This window comes from Podarcis tiliguerta (genome assembly GCF_965153285.1).
Source record: "Podarcis tiliguerta genome assembly, chromosome: W".
NCBI classification, from domain to species: Eukaryota; Metazoa; Chordata; class Lepidosauria; order Squamata; family Lacertidae; genus Podarcis; species Podarcis tiliguerta.
The window spans coordinates 10,505,123-10,524,792 of NC_139552.1; the positions used below are offsets into that span (position 1 = coordinate 10,505,123).

Sequence of the window (19,670 nt, forward strand, 5' to 3'; positions counted from 1 at the left end):
ACTCGGCCCTCCAGCTGTTTTGGGACTACAACTCCCATCATCCCTGACCACTGGTCCTGTTAGCTAGGGATGATGGGAATTGTAGTCCCAAAACATCTGGAGGGCCGAGTTTGCCTATGCCTGCTTAAGAAGTTAGAGGATAAAAAGGATTGGTTGATCAATTGGTTGCAATACTATCAACTGATTGAAGTATTTAAACAAGGTAAGAAGCATGGGTTTCATAGAATCATAGAATCATAGAGTTGGAAGAGACCACAAGGGTCATCGAGTCCAACCCCCTGCCAAGCAGGAAACACCATCAGAGCACTCCTGACATATGGTTGTCAAGCCTCTGCTTAAAGACCTCCAAAGAAGGAGACTCCACCACACTCCTTGGCAGCAAATTCCACTGTCGAACAGCTCTTACTGTCAGGAAGTTCTTCCTAATGTTTAGGTGGAATCTTCTTTCTTGTAGTTTGGATCCATTGCTCCGTGTCCGCTTCTCTGGAGCAGCAGAAAACCACCTTTCTCCCTCCTCCATGTGACATCCTTTTATATATTTGAACATGGCTATCATATCACCCCTTAACCTCCTCTTCTCCAGGCTAAACATGCCCAGCTCCCTTAGCCGTTCCTCATAAGGCATCGTTTCCAGGCCTTTGACCATTTTGGTTGCCCTCCTCTGGACATGTTCCAGTTTGTCAGTGAACTGTGGTGCCCAGAACTGGACACAGTACTCCAGGTGAGGTCTGACCAGAGCAGAATACAGTGGCACTATTACTTCCCTTGATCTAGATGCTATACTCCTATTGATGCAGCCCAGAATTGCATTGGCTTTTTTAGCTGCCGCGTCACACTGTTGGCTCATGTCAAGTTTGTGGTCAACCAAGACTCCTAGATCCTTTTCACATGTACTGCTCTCAAGCCAGGTGTCACCCATCTTGTATTTGTGCCTCTCATTTTTTTTTGCCCAAGTGCAATACTTTACATTTCTCCCTGTTAAAATTCATCTTGTTTTGGCCCAGTTCTCTAATCTGTCAAGGTCGTTTTGAAGTGTGATCCTGTCCTCTGGGGTGTTAGCCACCCCTCCCAGATTGGTGTCATCTGCAAATTTGATCAGGATGCCCTTGAGTCCATCATCCAAGTCGTTGATAAAGATGTTGAATAAGACCGGGCCCAAGACAGAACCCTGTGGCACCCCACTAGTCACTCTTCTCCAGGATGAAGAGGAACCATTGATGAGCACCCTTTGGGTCCGGTCAGTCAGCCAGTTACAAATCCACTGAGTGGTAGCATAGTCAAGACCGCATTTTACCAGCTTCTTTACAAGAATATCATGGGGCACCTTGTCAAATGCCTTGCTGAAATCAAGGTAGACTACATCCACTGCGTTCCCTTCATCTACCAGGCTTGTAATTCTGTCAAAAAACGAGATCAGGTTAGTGACTTATTTTTCAGAAACCCATGCTGACTATTGGTGATCACAGCATTCCTTTCTAGGTGCTCACAGATTGTTTGCTTAATGATCTGCTCCAGAATCTTCCCTGGTATTGATGTCAGACTGACTGGGCGGTAATTATTTGGGTCCTCTCTTTTCCCCTTTTTGAAAATAGGGACAACATTTGCCCTCCTCCAGTCTGCCGGGACTTCGCCTGTTCTCCAGGAATTCTCAAAGATGATTGCCAGTGGTTCTGAGATCACATCTGCCAGTTCTTTTAATACTCTTGGATGCAGTTCATCTGGCCCTGGAGACTTGAATACATCTAAAATAGCCAAGTATTCTTGTACTATCTCCTTAGTTATTCTGGGCTGTGTTTTCTCTGCTGAATCATTTGCTCCAAATTCTTCTGGTCGGGCATTGTTTTCTTTATCGGAGAAGACTGAGGCAAAGAAGGCATTGAGGAGTTCAGCCCTTTCTGTGTCCCCTGTTTGCATTTCACCATCTTCTCCTCTGAGTGACCCCACTGTTTCTTTGTTCTTCCTTTTGCTACGAACATACCCATAAAAGCCTTTTTTGTTGCTTTTAACCTCTCTAGCAAGCCTGAGTTCATTCTGTGCTTTAGCTTTTCTGACTTTGTGTCTACACGTGCTGGCTATTTGTTTGAATTCCTCTTTGGTGGTTTCCCCCCTTTTCCATTTTTTGTACACATCCTTTTTTAATCTTAACTCAGTTAAAAGTTCTTTAGATAGCCACCCTGGCTTCTTTAGGCACCTTCCATGTTTCCGTCTCATTGGTATTGCCTGAAGTTGTGCTTTTACTATCTCCCTCTTAACAAACTCCCAGCCATCATGAACCCCCTTTCCTTTTAGTATTACTGTCCATGGGATCTCACCCAGCACTTCCCTAAGTTTTATGAAGTCGGCTTTCTTAAAGTCAAGAAATTGAGTCCTAGTATGCTTGGCTGCTCCTTTCCGCTGTATAGTAAACTTCAGAAGAGCATGATCACTTGCGCCTAATGATCCTTCCACTTCTACCCCATTAACCAGGTCATCAACATTGGTTAGGACCAGATCTAAAATGGCTGTTTCTCTTGTTGCTTCTCCCACTTTCTGGACAATGAAGTTGTCTGCAAGGCCAGTGAGGAATCTGTTTGACCTTATGCTCTTGGCTGAGTTTGACATCCAACAAATATCCGGGTAATTGAAGTCCCCCATTACTACTGTCTCCCTTCCTTTTGCATGCTTGGCCATCTGTTCCAGGAAGGCATCATCTATGTCCTCCGTTTGGCTTGGGGATCTATAGTAAACTCCCACAATGAGGTCACTGTTATTCTTCTCTCCCTTAATTTTGACCCAAATGCTCTCACTTTGGCTTTGAGGTTCTAAATCTTGGATCTCTTCACAGGTATACACATCCCTGACATATAACGCCACTCCTCCTCCTTTCTTGTCTGGTCTGTTTCTCTGAAATAGATTGTATCCCTCCATTTTTACATTCCAATCGTGGGACTTATCCCACCAGGTTTCAGTGATGCCTATTATGTCATATTTAGTTTGCTGTACCAAGAGCTCAAGCTCATCTTGTTTATTTCCCATGCTTTGCGCATTAGTGTACAGACATTGAAGTCCATTAATCATTCCCCCGTGTCTCTTATTTAAGGATTTTTTCTCCCACCACTAGGTCTGCTTGCTGTTTGCTCCATTTGGTCTATGACATTTGGATGATCATCTTCATCAATTGATAGACTCCTACCTTCAGGAGCACTGTCTCCCTCCCCCACATTAGTCAGTTTAAAGCCCTCCTGATGAGGTTTCTGAGTTTTTTTGGCAAAAACATTCCTCCCAACCGTTGTGACGTGCAGCCCATCGCTTGCCAGAAGTCCATCTTCAAGAAACTGCAGTCCGTGATCTAAGAATCCAAACCGTTCCTGTTTACACCATTTGTGAAGCCAGCTGTTTATTTCCACTATTTTCCCCTCTCTCCCTGGGCCACGTCGTTCAACTGGGAGGACAGATGAGATGACGATTTGTGCATTTAATTGCTTCAATTTCCTGCCCAGAGCCTCGTAGTCTCTTTTGATCTTCTGGAGGCTACTGCTTGCAGTGTCATTGGTTCCCACATGAACCAAGAGGAAGGGGTATTTGTCAGTGGGTTTTATGATTCCTTGCAGTCGTTCAGTTACATCTTGGATCTTAGCCCCGGGGAGACAGCACACTTCCCGAGACATCTTGTCAGGCCCACAGATCACTGCTTCTGTTCCCCTCAGTAGGGAATCCCCTATCACCACTACACGCCTCCTCTTAGGTTTGGTCGGGGTTCTTCCGTGAGTGGTCCGTTCCAAGGTCGCCTGCACATTCCCTGAGGACTGACTTTGCTGCTCATCTTCATATACCTGATCGACTGTAATGAGGGAGAGATCCTCAAATGGAGTCTGCTCTTCGTCTTCCATGCTAGGGGAGAGGACCTCAAAGCGATTGTGTATTTCGTTTAGAGCGAACCTTGGGCCTCCTACTTCTTTGAGTCACGTTTCTCCACATATCGGGCTCCTGTGTTGGTGAACTAGCCTCCTTCCCAGGGGAGTCTCCTGTCTCCTCCTTGGTGGAGACGGTGTGCTCTGCTGCTTCCAAGAAGAGCTCCAGCTCTCTAACTCTTTGGAGCGTAGCTACACGTTCCTCCAGTTGCTGGACTTTGTCTTTTAGGAGGGCAATCAACATGCAATTGCTGCAGGTAAAGCTGCCTGCAACCTTTGGCAAGATGGCAAACATTGCGCAGGAACCGCAGGCGACTGCAGCTGTTCCCTCCCCCTCCATCTTGAGAACGTGTCGTTGGGGGTGGCTACAGCTGTCCTGCATCATAAAAAGCGTGAAGACAGGACAAATAACTCCCCCCCAAAAAAACCTAGGTCTCCCCCAACAAACGTTTGAGACTAGCTCCCCTAAATCTAAAAGATGGATTAAACTATGGTTTATTAATCAAAGCTCTCAGTTTGAAAAAGAGTTATTAGAGAACAGAGAAAAACTAATTTCAAAGATGTATAAGAGGCTTTTAGGATGAGAAACTAAAGACTGAAATACAGTGGTGCCCCGCAAGACGAATGCCTCGCAAGACGGAAAACCCGCTAGACGAAAGGGTTTTCCGTTTTGGAGGTGCTTCGCAAAACGAATTTGCTATGGGCTTGCTTCGCAAGACGAAAATGTCTTGCGATTCCTGGGGTTTTTTCCCCCTCACCCCCTTTTTCCCAAACCCCTAAGCCGCTTAACAGCTGTTAGCTAAGCCGCTTGACAGCTGATGGCTAAGCCGCCTAACAGCTGATCTAAGCCGCTTATCAGCTGATCTAAGCCGCTAATAGCCTTTTAGCAGCTAATCCGCTAATCCCTTAAGCCTTTTATAGCCGCTAATAGCCTTTTAGCAGCTAATCTGCTAATCCCTTAAGCCTTTAATAGCCGCTAATAGCCGCTAAACCGCTAATAGCGCTAATAGCGCTAATCCGCTAATGGGCTTGCTTCGCAAGACGAAAAAAACCGCAAGACGAAGAGACTGGCGGAACGGATTCTTTTCGTCTTGCGAGGCACCACTGTAGATAAATCTGCTATGATCCACTGAACTAGCGATGTGGGCACAATATAGAGATGAAGGCATAGGAAAAACTGTAGAAATTGAATATAAAATTCTCAGTGTGTTATGTTTTGAAAGAAAACTTTATGAAAACGACTCACAGATGGTACTTGGCACCGAGTAAGCTAGCAAAAATGTACAAATCAGAGTCAGGCTTATGTTGGAAATGTAAAGAAGCAGAAGACACTTTTTACCATATGTGGTGGACATGTAAAGTGGCTAAGAGTTTTTGGGAGATGGTTTATTATGAGGTTAAAAAATTACATAAGGTGATGCTCCCAAAAAACTCCAAGGCATTTCTCTTAGGGATAACTGGGTCAGATGTTTCAAGAAGACAGACGAACCAATTGTATGCTACAACAGCAGCAAGAGTACTCTATGCACAAAAATGGCGAAATCAGGAGACACCTACTAAAGAAGAGTGGCAATTTAAACAGAGAATATGCCGAATTGGCAAACTTAACTATGGAAATTAGAGATCAAGAAGAGGTAGGTTTTAAGGAGGAGTGGAAACCTTTTGTTGAATATTTAAAGAATTATTGTAAACATATTAAAACTTAGGTAGGATTTGAATGAAGAACAGTAACTGAATACTTGTTGTTGAGTACAGTGTGGAAAAGACAAGGTATAGAATATTGATAATATGCAGCAAATTTAAAAATTACGGGGGAAACCATGGAGGGGGGCGGGGAAGTTGAACACAAAATGGATGTGTATTTGGAAACATGTGTCAACTTGTCAACTTTTGAAATTGAGAGAGAGTTTAATTGCAGCTAGTGGGAGGATTTCCTTTGAGGAGGAAAGAGAAAAACGAGGTGGTCTGTTGCCAGCTTACCGTTTCAAATGCATTTAGCATCATTAAGGGGAAGAAAGTATTGAAGTAGTCATTGTAATCCTCAAACTTGGCTGTGACAGGGGCAACAATAGACTGAAGGAGATGGCTTGGTGGCCCAAACAGTTTAAAGTTTGCAAACATATCATAGTTCCACTTCAGCACCTCTCTGGTGAAAATCCCATGGTCTCTCTGCTGGGCATTCACAATGTTTGCTTGTGCAAAGGGTTGGTGCACTTTGTTCCAAGAACCAGCTCTGGGGGTGGGCAGCGCCATGACAATATGGTTATTTTGCACATTCAGCAACTGAGGGGTGTTGTTTGAAATCCGAGGCTGGAGAATGCTGCTCAGCGTCGGGGTCTTGAACTGCAAGTTGTCATTACTACCCTGCAGTGGGCTTGCAGATATATTGACTTCCATGTTTGAGAGGTAACTGCCATCTTCTATTCGTGAACACAGTTCCATGTCCACTGGATCCAACTGTGTAAGAAAGAAGCCGTCACCATCTTTGTTCTCATTCAATTGGGGCTCTCTCTTTTTCAAAGCCACATCCTCGTCACATGGGCTAGAGGAGGGATCTGGAAAGGTCAAATGATTGGTTTTACTAGCTCCAGCAGAACTTTCCTTCTGATTTTCCACCCCCACCATACTGGCAGACTGCACAGGTCTTAGCTCTGCCGCCTTGGGTTTTTTGGCTGGCTGAGCCTCCTGAGTTTCTCCGTGAGTACACTGACAATTCTCTCTCTCTTTGGGGTTTGTCTGCCTATAGAGCTGACGTTTTTGGCAGGTAAAATTGTTCTTATTTCTAGTAGTTAGTTGCTGAGCATTTACTAATTGTGATGTCCTTTCCTGGGGAACATCCACCTCGCCAACAATTTCCCTGTAACTGCGCAACTCAGCAAGACTGTCCTGTGTGCACTGAGCAAGTTCGGCTGCTCTTTGGACTTTCTCTGATAGGCCATGTTTTTCTGTCACTAAGGTTGGGGCTGGCATATGTTGGATTTCGTTGGGTGGGACCAGAGCAGGAGTAGATCTTGCCAGTTTTGCCAGCAGTGGTTTTTTACTGTGCATGCTTGGCTTGATGCTTCCCTTGGGACTTTCTCTAGCTGTTTTAACCTGCCCATATTCTGCAGAGCTCTTCCCTGGCTGAATAGTGGATTCTTTGACAGCAGGTGCTGACCCTGAAGGACTGGCAGATGCTGATGTACTGGGCAGAACTGGATCTGTGCACCTGGAACAGCTTCCATTGCCAGCACATATCCCTGTGAAATTTGAGCATACCACTGCATTTCCCTTGCCGATGTGGCCTTCACGAGCTGCTGTATGATGTATGAGGTCTGGAGTAGTCAATGGCTCTTGCTCTGGGGCACTGAATTTCTTCTCAAGGCACACGTCCACTTGCCCTTTCCTGCTCTCTCTACCAGCTTTCATTTTGTTTTCATCCTCATCTGAAGAAGCGTCAGAAATAATGACTTGGTTTGGGGAATCATCTGCATCAGCAGACAACTTGTTGCTCTCTCGGGCAGACAAAGTTTGAACAGCGCCTTTAGCTTTCCTCTTAATGCATTTTTGGCGACGGATGATGCTTTCCTGGCTAGAATCAATGGGTAAACTGGTTCCTTTAGCACACACAACAGAGGCCTTGCCTGAGCTTGCCTCTGATTTGCAAGGCATTGTGTCTGATGTGCTGCCTCTGGCTACAATGATTTCACTCCTCTGCCCTTCCTGGCTCTTTGTTCTGTCTCTGACCAACTGCAGCTTTTCTGTTCCTGGCTCCAGATTGGTATTTCCTCTCCTACTGCTTTCAGGTAACAGTTTTAATTGCAGGGTGCTGTCTGGTTTCAGAGATCTGATTTTGCTTGTAAGGTCATTTAGACCAACCTTTCTCTCCAAAGCACTGCTGCTGTTACCATTCTTTTCTGTAAGAGATCTGGAAGAACTGGGCTTCTCCTTTGTGCTGAAGTCTTTGGTCTCCAGGTCTTGAAAACCGAGGCCAAAGCTTTTGTAGAAGGGATCTTGCTTGTTTTGGACCCCTGGCCTTTGATGAGACACCACATTTTTCTGGGCATCCATGTGTCTTTTTGCTAACACAGACAAGCAGGGTAGGTGCTCATTGTCCATATTCATTGGACACCTGTCTTCCTGCCTTTTGTGGTTCATCAGGAAAGTAGGTGAAGTTACACAAACAGGAGGGCTCTTCACAAGGGAGGAAGGATTTAACGCTTTGCTCATGATGCTCCATATGATCTCCTTCAGAGTGTTCTGTAATTCTAGAGCCTGCTGGGAACTCAGCTCCCAGTGCTTGTGGCTACGGCGAAGCAAGTTGAGTTCATCAAGGAACTGCTTACAAGTGGGTGACTGCACAACCTGATACCCCTCCTTCAGGATGTTACGGATCAGTTTCATGCAGGCAAACTGTATGGGCTCAGGTTCCCAAGATGGTGATGTCACTGTGCTTCTTAAGCTATTCCTGACTACTCTTCTCTCAATGCCAGGCATGAACACCGTACTTGGAAGCATGACACATTTCACCACTATCCACACCCACATTTCTGAGCTGATCCACAGAAAATGAAGGCAATTTTTCTTAAGGCTGCACTCAACAACAGTCACCAAGATCCAGATGAAGAACTCAGACACTTTGTCACAAGTCTCAACAGTGCCACTGAGGACATTTTGGATTTCCAAACACAGGTGATGAATGACCACTATGCTGTAGGCAATCCCCAGGTCCTTCAGGTCCATAAGGGAGTGGATAAAAGGGATGAACCATAAAAAAGTGCTGTTCTGCAACTGCATGTCTTGGCCGATGTCAGAATGTAGCAGGTCGGTCAGAGTCTGCATATCTTTGTACAAGTAGAGGCAGTAATCAGGACAAATGGTATCCTGAAACAGGAAACAGGAAGTAAATGTTTAGCAGCATGTTCTCAACCTTCCTGCTCTGCATATCCAACAACAACCCGCCTCACCTCAAGGATTTCACTAGGATGGGAAAGGGGGATTTGTCACCCTTCAAGTGTTGCTGGACTTCAAATTCCACCAGCCCCAGCTAGCATGGCCAACAATCAGAGATTATGGGAGTTGTAGCCACAGGTCCCCTGTCCCTATACTAGTCACTATACAGTGATCTTTTTTTTGGGGGGGGGGGAACATTTTTTTAAAAAATGAAAAAAAGACAATGTTTTCAAGGGGGTGAATTCTGTCGCCAATAAAAAACCACCTTTCAAACAAACATGGAGGAAGAAAACTCCTTCTGTTCTAGAGGACAGATGTGATTTGATACTTCTCTATAACTATAATCCACAACCGTCCACATAGCCATATTTCAAGCATGGAAGAAGACAGTAAGATAGATCAACAAGCAAGTTACCTTGTGGGGCTTTTCAATGTGGTAGTCATACGCCAGTTGGCTGCAAGTGACAAATTCATCTCCATAGTCCGACATGGGCTCAGATTTAGTCCTTCAAAAATATTAAGAAAGCCAAGGGTTTTGTCAGGAGCCAGTCATGTGAAGGTCAGCAATAAAAAAACACTGGTGTCAGTGAAGTTAGCTCTTTATTCAAAGAAAAAAACCAGTGCAGGCCTAGTGATCCCAGCAACTCTTCCCAGTAGGTCTTGGCCCAATGCAGAAGTTGCAAGGACTGAAGGTCCCTGCCCTCCCACAGCTGCCTATGGTCTCTCCTCTCCAGGGGTTTTTCCAAGCAGTCGGAGAGTACGTCTGCACGCAACCAATCTCTCCTCTGCTCTTTTCATTTCTCTGCATGTTCTGGGAGGCTGGGGGGAGCGGAGCTGGTCATAGAAGGGAGACACTCCTTAGTCCTTCAGCAGCCTGCCTCTTCTTGGTCTACTGGCCCCCTTCCTCTCCAGCCTCTGAATTATGACTTTCTGCCCCAGCTTCTTCCTTTTCACTAAACCCTGTTACCTCTTCAGCTTCCAACACCACCTACTCCCAGTCCGCTCCCTCTTCTTCCTCTGACCTGTGATGGCCTGGGATTCCGATTCGGAGGATGAAACAGAGGAATCCCGGCCTGCACAGGAGTCCCCGCCTCCAGGGCCGGCTGAACTGGGGCAAGGCCTAGATGCTGGAGAGCCTGCACCTGTGGCAGTGCATCAGGAGCTGGCCCCAGGTGAAGCCCTTCTGGCCCCAGAGAGGCTTGACGACTCAGTGGCCACAGGTGAGCCTCCTCCAGGGCCCAGTAACCCTTCGGCCTCTCCTGATCTGCAGAGGTTTAGAGCAGAGAGGCGAAGGGAACTGGTTGCCCCCAGGAGGAGTGCTCGCCTTAAGGCCAGAGGAGGCGGGGCTCCTGGGGGCCGGGACCGCCCCTGGCCTTAGAAGAGGATAAAAGCCCAGTCAGCCCGGCCCCAGGTTGCGGGAGCAACGTCGTTGTTGGCTTCGGACCTTCCTGCGTTCCTGATCCCTGCTCGGCCTCCTGTTCCTGACTATCCGGTACTCCTGTTCCCTGCTCGGCCTCCTGTCCCCGACCATCCGGTGTTCCTGTTCCCTGCACAGCCTCCTGTTCCAGCGTTCCTGTTCACCGCCCGGCACTCTGCCTCGGACCTTGCCCCTCTTCGTGTGGACTCTGCTACACCCAAGGTACCTTACCCCCGGGACCAGCACAGTTTGCTCCCGCCACCTCCCGCACTCCCCCTTCGTAGGGGTGCGTTCGGGAAGAGCCAGAGGCCATGGCTGAACAGGCGGCTGCACTGGTGGCTTTGGCCCAGGAGAACCAGGCCTTGTCTCACACCGTGCAGCAGCTCAGTGACGCGGTTGAGGCACTTCAGCAACGCTTGGAAGCCCTACCGGCTCCTGGGGCCGACGCCCCGGCTCCGGGCAAGTACCCAGTGGCTTTGCCTGAGAAATTTGATGGAGCCCCGGCCAGCTTTCCCATGTTCCTGGCCCAGGCCAAACTGTATATTCAGGGGCGAGCCCGGAACTTTCCTGACGACCGTACCAAGGTGCACTTTTTGATTAGCTTGTTAAAGGACCAGGCGGCCAAGTGGGCGTTGCCGCTACTCAGGCAAGACTCCCCCTTGCTGGCAGACTATACGGGGTTTTGCAATCGTTTGGAGGCCGCGTTCGGCAACCCCCAGAAAGAGAGTCAAGCCAACCGGGCGATTCGGCATTTGAAACAGGGCAAGTCCACGGTGGCCACATATACCACGGAGTTTCGGCTGTTGGCACAGGACTTGACCTGGAATGACTCGGCACTGCGGGACCAGTATCTCGAAGGGCTTTCGGACGAGGTACTGGACCAGTTGGCCACAATGGAACGCCCCACCACGCTGGACACTCTCATTCAACGGAGTCTACAAATAGACGACCGGTTGGAGGATCGTCGTCAGGCCCGGGGTCGCCGACACTTCCAGTTCACGGCACCAGCTTTTTCCGGCAGCCCCACGGTCACAACTGATTTAACGGAGGAGCCTATGCAGCTCGGGGCAGTGCGGCCACGCCTTTCCCCCGCAGAGAAGGCGCGGCGTCGGGATGGAAATCTCTGTCTTTACTGTGGCGGAAGTGGACACTTCGCTCGGTCCTGCCCTGAGAAACGCCAGCCGCAGGGAAACCGCCAACCCCAGTAGCTGATGGCCCTAGCTACCGGGGGTCCCAAACCGTACAGAATGGGCCCGCACCAATGGACTTGCAACATCTTATGGTTTCGGTACGTTTATACCCTCCAGGTGGGCCCTGGATCCTCACCCATGCTTTGGTAGATTCAGGGGCAACCCGCTCCTATATGGACGCTGCTTTTGCCGCCCATCATCAGGTGCCACTTCGGAACAAGCCAGTACCGGTCCAGGTGGAAGCGATTGACGGACGACTTCTGCGGTCAGGTGCCGTTACTCAGGAGACCCAGCCTCTGGTCCTGTGTCTCCAGCAGCACCGGGAGTTGCGAACTTTGGACATTGCCTCTATGCCCCGCTTCCCCCTGGTGCTCGGGATGGACTGGCTGGAAGCCCACAACGTTCAGATTGACTGGGTCAAACGGACCGTGCACTTCCCAGTCCCATGTTCCCATGCTCAATCCGGAACGCTGGCGTCCGCGCCCTCAGAGGAGGCAGCACCCACGCTCCCAGCCGTGTACCAGGACTACCAGGACGTGTTCGAGGAACGGGGGGCAGACCAGCTGCCGCCGCATCGGCCTTTTGACTGCGGCATAGACCTCCAACCCGGAGCGCCTTTACCAGTGAGTCGCTTATATTCCCTAACAGAGCCAGAGCGCGAGGCTTTGCAGGACTTCTTGCGCAAGAACCTGGAGCGTGGGTTCATTAGGCCTTCCACCTCGCCCACCGCGGCACCGGTGCTTTTTGTTAAGAAGAAATGTGGGGAACTCCGCCCTTGCCATGATTACCGAGCCCTGAACAAAATTACCGTCCCAGACCGGTACCCCTTGCCCCTTATCTCGGAGCTGCTGGAGCGGGTGCAAGGGGCACAGGTGTTCACCAAGCTGGACCTCCGGGGGGCCTACAACTTGATTCGGATCCGAGCCGGGGATGAGTGGAAGACAGCGTTTGGGACCCGGTACGGGCAGTTCGAATATTTGGTTATGCCTTTCGGTTTGTGCAACGCGCCTGCTGTGTTTCAACGCTACATCAACCACGTGTTTCAGGACTTGTTAGACAAGTACGTGGTGGTGTATTTGGATGACATACTGATTTACTCCCGTGACCCGGCCCGCCATGAGGGACATGTCCGGACCGTGCTGCAGCGCTTGCGTGAGCACCGTTTGTACGCAAAGCTCAGCAAGTGCGAGTTCCATCAGCGGACTGTGGACTTCCTTGGTCACCGGCTCTCTCCAGATGGGGTGCAAATGGACCCGGGGAAGGTGACAGCGGTTCAAGAATGGGCGGCACCCCGGAACCGCAAGGACCTACAGCGTTTCCTGGGGTTCGCCAATTACTACCGGACCTTCATCGCTGATTATGCTCATCGCACCACCCCGTTGACCCGGCTACTGCGCCCAAAGACGCCGTTTTCCTGGGACAAGGAGGCAGAGGAGGCGTTTCAGGGGTTGAAGGCCTGTTTCCAGAGGGCACCAATCTTACAACATCCTGACCCCTCTCGACCCTTTGTGGTGGAGACCGACGCTTCCAGTACGGCTCTCGGTGCCGTCTTGTCTCAACAGATTGGTCCTGAAGCGCCACTCTTACCCTGTGCCTTCTATTCCCGCCAGCTCCTACCAGCGGAGCGTAACTATACTGTGTGGGAGCGGGAACTACTGGCCATCAAGGTAGCCTTTGAGGTCTGGCGCCACCATCTTGAGGGGGCACGACATCCGGTGGAGGTGAGAACCGACCACCGGAACCTGGAGTACCTCCAGACCACCCGCAAGCTGAACCAAAGACAGATCCGGTGGGCGTTGTTCTTTTCCCGGTTCCAGTTCCGGATCCGCTACATCCCTAGCTCTCAGAATCAGAAGGCGGATGCCCTGTCCCGGAAACCTGAAGACAACGCAGACACGGTACAGCAAGCAGAACCCACCACGATCCTACCTCCGGCTGCATTCCTGGCCACCCAGGAGGCGCAGCCACTGCAGGTTCGGGTGCGGGAACAGCAGCGGGTCGACGCTTGGGCCCAGGAACGACTCCGGGAGCTGGCTGAAGGGTCCAGCCCACAGTATCCGGGGCTGGTCCTGCATCAGGGCCTTCTGCTGCACCACGGTCGTCTGTACATCCCGCCAGGGCCACTACGGCTGGAGGTTCTCCGGATGGCCCATGATGCCCCAGCAGCGGGGCACTTTGGACGGTATCGGACCACCCATCTGGTCAGTCGAGAGTTTTGGTGGCCCCGCCTGAAGGCTGACGTGGCTCGCTACGTTGCTGGTTGTGATGTCTGCCGGCGCGCTAAGGGACCTACCGGGCGACCCCCCGGCCTACTTCAGCCATTGCCAGTTCCACCGCACCCTTGGCACACGGTTTCGTTGGACTTTGTAGTGGACTTACCCTCGTCTCGTGGCTGTACCTGCCTTCTGGTTTTCTCCGACCATTTCACCAAGATGGTGCACTGCGCTCCCTGTCCATCTGTACCCACAGCCAAGGAAACTGCTCAGCTGTACCTTCAGCATGTCTTCCGCCTGCATGGCCTACCTGAGCGCGTGGTGTCCGACCGGGGCGTTCAGTTCACATCCCGGTTCTGGCAAGCACTACACCAGACCCTCGGGACGGAGGTCTGCCTCTCGTCAGCCTATCACCCACAGACCGATGGCCAGACGGAACGGGCGAACGCGGTGCTGGAGCAGTACCTCCGGTGTTACTGCAGCTACCAGCAGGATGACTGGGTCGACCACCTGGCATTGGCGGAGTTCGCCTACAATAACGCGGTGAATGCGTCCACCCAGCAGACCCCGTTCCAGGCCAGTTATGGTTATCATCCACGGCTGTTTCCAGAGGTGCTGCCGACATCCGCAGTCCCGGCGGTGACGGAGTGGCTTCAAGAGCTCCAGTCCCAGCAACAGCTTTTGGTGGAGCAACTGCACCAGGCCAAGGAAGCGTACAAGGCCCAGGCCGACCGCCACCGCCAGGTGGGGCCGGAACTTCGCGTCGGTGACCTGGTTTGGCTCTCCACTCGCCACCTCCACCCCTCTCGACCTTCGCGGAAGTTGGACGCCCGCTTCACCGGCCCGTTCCCTATCGTAGACCAAGTCTCTCCTGTGGCATTTCGTCTCCGGTTACCCGCAACCCTGAAGGTTCACCCGGTCTTCCACAGGTCCCTTTTGAGTCCGGTGGCCCCACCCGACGAGTTCCACCCGAACCGTCCCCGACCGCAGCCAGTGTTGGTTCGGGGAGAGCCTGAGTACGAGGTGGAACGCATCCTGGACTCCCGATACCGCAGGGGAAAGCTGCAGTATCTCATTGACTGGAAGGGGTACGGACCGGAGGACCGTTCCTGGGAACCTGCGGCCAACGTCCACGCACCTGCCTGCCTCCGAGAGTTCCATGCGACGTACCCCGGCAAGCCGGGTCCGGACCCTCGGTTGAGGGGGGGGCCTGGGAGGGGGGATGGTGTGATGGCCTGGGATTCCGATTCGGAGGATGAAACAGAGGAATCCCGGCCTGCACAGGAGTCCCCGCCTCCAGGGCCGGCTGAACTGGGGCAAGGCCTAGATGCTGGAGAGCCTGCACCTGTGGCAGTGCATCAGGAGCTGGCCCCAGGTGAAGCCCTTCTGGCCCCAGAGAGGCTTGACGACTCAGTGGCCACAGGTGAGCCTCCTCCAGGGCCCAGTAACCCTTCGGCCTCTCCTGATCTGCAGAGGTTTAGAGCAGAGAGGCGAAGGGAACTGGTTGCCCCCAGGAGGAGTGCTCGCCTTAAGGCCAGAGGAGGCGGGGCTCCTGGGGGCCGGGACCGCCCCTGGCCTTAGAAGAGGATAAAAGCCCAGTCAGCCCGGCCCCAGGTTGCGGGAGCAACGTCGTTGTTGGCTTCGGACCTTCCTGCGTTCCTGATCCCTGCTCGGCCTCCTGTTCCTGACTATCCGGTACTCCTGTTCCCTGCTCGGCCTCCTGTCCCCGACCATCCGGTGTTCCTGTTCCCTGCACAGCCTCCTGTTCCAGCGTTCCTGTTCACCGCCCGGCACTCTGCCTCGGACCTTGCCCCTCTTCGTGTGGACTCTGCTACACCCAAGGTACCTTACCCCCGGGACCAGCACATGACCACTCTTCAGCATCCCACCATCAGTCCCCTGGCTCTGAGCCTTCTTCCCCTGGAGGATCCCTTGGGGGTTCTCCAGCTGGCACCTCCCACCACTCCCCCGCATCCAGACAGTCCATGACAGGTTTAAACCATTAGCTACTTTAAAAAAAAAAAAAAATTAATAGTTACAGAAAAAAAGAAGAAAAAAAGAAGAAGAAAAAGACAATACAGAATTTAACAAGCAATACATCAAAAATAATAAAAAAGGAAAAATTATATATATAAAAAAACAGATAAAACAATACATCTAAACAACAAGAAAAGCAAAACAAATTTAAAAACACATCCAATGTTTCCATATCTTTACCTTTCATTTACTAGTTTCACCGACCTCCTCACATCTCCCTTTTTTGTATTCTAGTTCAATTAGCTATTTCAGCAACATTTCTGCTAAAACCATATAACTTCATTCCAGCATTCTTCTAACATTCATTAATTTTACAATATTTCTGTAAATATTCTTTGATTTTTTTCCAATCTTCTTCCACCGACTCTTCTCCCTGGTCTCGGATTCTGCCAATCATTTCCGCCAATTCCATGTAGTCCATCAGCTTCATCTGCCATTCTTCCCGGGTGGGTAGATCTTGTGTCTTCCAATACTTTGTGATAAGTATTCTTGCTGCTGTTGTGGCGTACATAAAAAAAGTTCTATCCTTCTTTGGCACCAATTGGCCGACCATGCCCAGGAGAAAGGCCTCTGGTTTCTTCAGAAAGGTATATTTGAATACCTTTTTCATTTCATTATAAATCATCTCCCAGAATGTCATAATCCTTGGGCATGTCCACCAAAGGTGAAAGAAAGTACCTTCAGTCTCATTTCATTTCCAACATTTATTATCGGGCAAATGATAGATTTTTGCAAGCTTGACTGCTGTTATGTACCACCTGTAAATCATTTTCATTAAATTCTCTTTTAAGGCATTACATGCCGTAAACTTCATACCTGTGGTTCATAACTGTTCCCAGTCAGCCATCATAATGTTATGTCCAACATCTTGTGCCCATTTAATCATAGCAGATTTCACCGTTTCATCTTGAGTATTCCATTTCAGCAGCAAGTTATACATTCTTGACAAGTTCTTAACTTTGGGATCTAACAATTCTGTTTCTAATTTTGATTTTTCCACCTGAAAGCCTAGTTTTTTGTCCAGATTATATGCCTCCATTATTTGATAATAATGGAGCCAATCTCACACTCTGTTTTTCAATTTTGCAAAACTCTGCAATTTTAACCTGTCTCCCTCTTGTTCCAAAATTTCCCAATACTTCGGCCATTTGGCCTCCATATTGAGTTTTTTCAACGCCTTTGCTTCCATTGGTGACAGCCATCTTGGGGTTTTATTTTCTATATCTTATCCAGATATTAAACAGTGCTTTCCTAACAATATGGTTTTTAAAGGCTCTGTGTACTTTAACTTTGTCATACCAGAGATATGCATGCCAACCAAATACATTGTTAAAACCTTCCAAATCCAACACATCAGTGTTTTCAAGAAGCATCCATTCTCACAGCCAACAAAATGTGGCTGATTCATAATAAAGTTTAAGGTCTGGCAGGGCAAATCCACCTCTTTCTTTAGCATCTGTTAATATCTTAAATTTTATTCGAGGCTTCTTGCCCTACCTGACAAATCTAGAGATATCTCTCTGCCACTTCTTGAAACAGTCCATTTTGTCCACAATTTGCAATGTTTGAAACAAAAACAGCAACCTTGGCAATACATTCATTTTTATCGCAGCAATTCGGCCTAACGGTGATAATTTCAGATTTGACCATATTTATAAATCCTTTTTCACTTCAGTCCAACATTTTTCATAGTTATCCTTAAATAAGTTCACGTTTTTAGCAGTCATGTTAACCCCCAAATATTTCACTTTCTTAACCAGTATTAATCCTGTCTCCTTCTGAAACTTTTCTCTCTCCATCACAGTTAAATTTTTCTCTAAAACCTTAGTTTTCATCTTGTTTAACTTAAAACCTGCTACCTGGCCAAAATCTTGAATCAATTCCAAAACTCTTTCAGTACTAGATTCTGGCTCCTGTAAAGTCAATACCACATCATCAGCAAATGCTTTCAATTTGTACTGTTTAGCTCCCACTTGTATACCTTTAACCAATTGGTCCCTTCTAATCATGTTTAACAAAACCTCCAGGACCGATATAAAAAGCAATGGAGAGATTGGGCACGCTTGTCGTGTTCCTTTCTCAATCTTAAATTCTTCCGTCACTACATTATTCACAATTAATTTAGCCTTCTGTTCTGAATAAATTCCACCTATACCATTTTCAAAACCTTCACCAACCCCCATCCCCTGAAGATTCTTCTTCATAAAACTCCAAGAAATGTTGTCAAAGGCTTTCTCCGCATCCACAAATATCAAAACTGCTTTAGTATTTATCTTCACTTGTAATTTTTCTAAGATATTAATTATATTCCTCGTATTGTCAGACAGGTGTCTGCCTAGGAGAAAGCCCGCTTGATCTTTATGAATTTCTTCTACTAACACCTTTTTTAATCTTTTAGCCAATATATCTGCAAAAAAATTATAATCCACATTAAGCAATGATATGGGGCAGTAGTTATTAAGCTGTGTCTTTTCAGTCTCTGTTTTCGGTATAAGTGTAATATAGGCTTCCTTCCACGACTCTGGTGCCCTTTCCCCCCCAGGATTTCGTTACAGACTTCCTTTAAAGGTTGTATTAACCATTCTTTCAGAGATCTATAATATCTTGAAGTTAATCTGTCCGGTCCTGGAGATTTACCCAGTTGCATATTCTGAATGGCCCCTTCTACTTCCTGTACCGTAATTTTGTGATTCAACATTAACTTATTTTCCTGGGAGATTTTTTTGTAGTCCATTAATATTCAAAAATTTATTAATGTCCATTTCTTTCTGCTTCTCCTGTGTATATAGTGTTTAAAATACCTCTGGAAACACTTTCTGATTTCCACTGGATTCTGTATATTCTTTCCTTCCACTTCCAAATTCGTAATGGTGTTAAGTTTTTGTCTTTTTTTCATTTGCCAGGCCAACAGTTTCCCGCACTTATTTGCCGATTCAAATGTCTTTTGTCTCATCTGGTTAATCTTCCATTCTATTTCCTGATTCATCATCTTCATTTATTGTACTTGATATAACTTTATCTCTTTCAAAATCTCCTGCGACTTTGGTTTCACCCTCAATTTCTTCTCACCTTCCTTTATTTTTTCCAGGATTTTATCTTTTTTCTCATTTTGTATTCTCTTCTTGATTGCATTCTGTTATATCAGAAATCCTCTCATGACCGCTTTACTTGCATCCCAGATTACTCTTTTTTCCACTGTGGTATTCATGTTTATCTCAAAATAGTCTCTCAAAGTTTTTTGGGCCTTCTTAGTCACTTCTTCATTCCTGAACAGAGCATCATTCATCCTCCATCTAAAGGAACCAATTGGCATCAGTTTCATTTCCAACTTCACAGCATTATGGTCGGAGCAAGTTTTAGGGCAGATTTCCACTTTACTAGTCTTCGGAGCCAGTCCTCTAGTTACCCAAATTTGGTCAATTCTTGTCCATGTCATTTTAGCCTCAGAGAAGAAGGTTCCCTCTCTTCCCAGGGGGTTCTTCGTTCTCCAGATGTCAACTAAGTCCATATTTTCAGTCATATCAAAAAAGGTTTTTGGTAGTCTACCATCCTTGGTAACTACCTGTCTCTGCGCCTTATCCATATTTGTAGACACCACTCCATTCATATCTCCCATCAGAATCATATTGTAATCCATATAGTCCATCAGGATCTCATGTAACTTCTTGAAAAATTCTGATTTTCCTTCATTTGGTGCATAAATACCTACTATCAAAAATTTCTCTCCTTGTGATTGAATTTCAATTGCGACAAATCTTCCTTGGTCATCTTTAAATATAAATTTCGGTGATAGGCTCTCTTTTGCATATAGGACTACTCCTCTTTTTTTAACTTTATCTGATGAAATAAATTCTTGGCCCAATCTTTTATTAATCAAAATCTTCCTGTGAAGCCTTATCACGTGTGTTTCTTGCAAACAAATCAAGTCCAATTGTTCTTTTTTAAGTAAATGAAAGACTCTCCTCCTTTTTTCATGGGAGTTCAAACCATT

At 48.0% G+C, this 19,670-nt stretch overlaps 1 protein-coding gene across 1 annotated transcript in view; it reads right to left on the reverse strand.

Moving 5' to 3' along the window:
* The window catches only part of LOC310668822 (putative helicase senataxin), a 286,306-nt gene that overhangs the window by 148,862 nt on the left and 117,774 nt on the right, over positions 1–19,670 (reverse strand). Inside the window, exons 8-9 of the mRNA XM_083422138.1 lie at positions 9,238–9,328; positions 5,871–8,753 (exon numbers count right to left, since the gene is read on the reverse strand). Coding sequence (XP_083278264.1) covers positions 5,871–8,753; positions 9,238–9,328 — 2,974 coding nt within the window. The remainder of the gene's footprint in view (positions 1–5,870; positions 8,754–9,237; positions 9,329–19,670) is intronic.